This window comes from Sinocyclocheilus grahami, unplaced genomic scaffold, assembly GCF_001515645.1.
Source record: "Sinocyclocheilus grahami isolate Dianchi unplaced genomic scaffold, SAMN03320097.WGS_v1.1 scaffold9503.1, whole genome shotgun sequence".
Taxonomy (NCBI): domain Eukaryota; kingdom Metazoa; phylum Chordata; class Actinopteri; order Cypriniformes; family Cyprinidae; genus Sinocyclocheilus; species Sinocyclocheilus grahami.
Genome location: NW_015512659.1, coordinates 1,793 through 3,178, shown reverse-complemented (window position 1 = coordinate 3,178; position 1,386 = coordinate 1,793). Strand labels below are relative to the sequence as shown.

General features: G+C 31.5%; 1 protein-coding gene across 1 annotated transcript in view; it reads right to left on the bottom strand.

The window, feature by feature from the left end:
• Positions 1-1,386, bottom strand: part of LOC107578272 (glucokinase regulatory protein-like) — a gene marked incomplete at its 3' end in the record, with an annotated part of 8,098 nt that overhangs the window by 5,005 nt on the left and 1,707 nt on the right. The window contains exons 4-5 of the mRNA XM_016264242.1: positions 1,249-1,302; positions 12-106 (exon numbers count right to left, since the gene is read on the bottom strand). Coding sequence (XP_016119728.1) covers positions 12-106; positions 1,249-1,302 — 149 coding nt within the window. The remainder of the gene's footprint in view (positions 1-11; positions 107-1,248; positions 1,303-1,386) is intronic.

Here is a 1,386-nt window from a genome sequence, read left to right as displayed (position 1 = left end):
AGTAGGTCTACCTCGCCATATGTACAGGATTGAATCCCAGGAGCACTGGAGTAAAGACGTCTAAGTGCTTCAGACAAAAATCCAGTTGCCCAGCAACAAACGGTGCCTTTGACACAGAACAACATCATGAAGCGCATTTACAGACGGCTTTGATAAAGGCTCACGTTAATGTTACCTACATACTGTACGTAATAAAAACTGCAGACATTTCCTACCATACACTCAAAAAGTTAAAAAAGCTGTCACTGGGGTAGTACACTCTAAAAATTGCTGGGTTAGAAAGGGACAAACCCAGCTATTGGGTTGTTTTGACCCAGCGGTTGGGTTGTTTTGAACCCAACCGCTGGGTTTGTCCCTTTTTAACCCAGCGCTGGTTATATTTAACCCAGCATTTTTTAGAGTGTACCCTTTCAAAAGGGTACACTTTTGTACCTTTTGGTGCCTTTTTGTACCATCAATGTACCTTCATATTTGTACCTTAAATGTACATATTAGTACCTTTTGAAAGGGTACCACCCTAGTAACAGCTTTTGAGGCTATTTTCAGTGGTCAAAATATCATTAAAATCACATTTGTTATTATTTATGAAGTAACATTTTTTTTTAATTATTTGTATTATTGTGTTTGTAGGTATAAACTGGCCCTAACTGGTTTTAATACAATTAATCGAATATCACATTATGAAAAATAGTAAACAGTAGCCATTGCAAATAGGAAACATATATCAAATAAGTATTATATTATAACAAAATTATTTATAACAAAACTAAAGTTAAAAATGAGAACTTAGAAATAAAATGTTAACATATGTATTTCCATTTTTTTTTTTTTATTGAACAAATATTTGTAACATTTTCTAATTGTATTTAATATTTTCATTTTCACAAACTGACTATCCTGCATTAATTCAAATTGTTAATTTTCTTTTTTAATGTTATTTTATATATGTTTTTGCTTTTGGAGGCTTTGTTGGTCCAATTATTATTTTTTTTGTATGTGAAATTTGAAATTTTGAATGTAAAATGTGAAGTTTTGAATGTGAAAAACCAGGACTGTTCTTGGAAAACTGGGACGTCTGGTCACCCTAAATACAGACTTAACCCAGAACTATTGGATGTTTAGTTAAAATTCACTAAATGAATCTACAAATGAGAAGAGTTTATTTAAAATTTCTATTGTCACGACTTTTGTCCTTTACTATTGATTGAATAATGCGATTTGAAAAAAAGACAATAGTATCATTCATACCGACATGCCACAGGATATTCCAGTGAACAGAACATGCTTCTTTCCTGCACAAATCTGTTAGTGGAAAAAGAAAAATATGTTTGAAATAAGTCAAGCTTTATGAATGTTCTTTAGATAGTGTTTTTGTTTAAAAAAAAA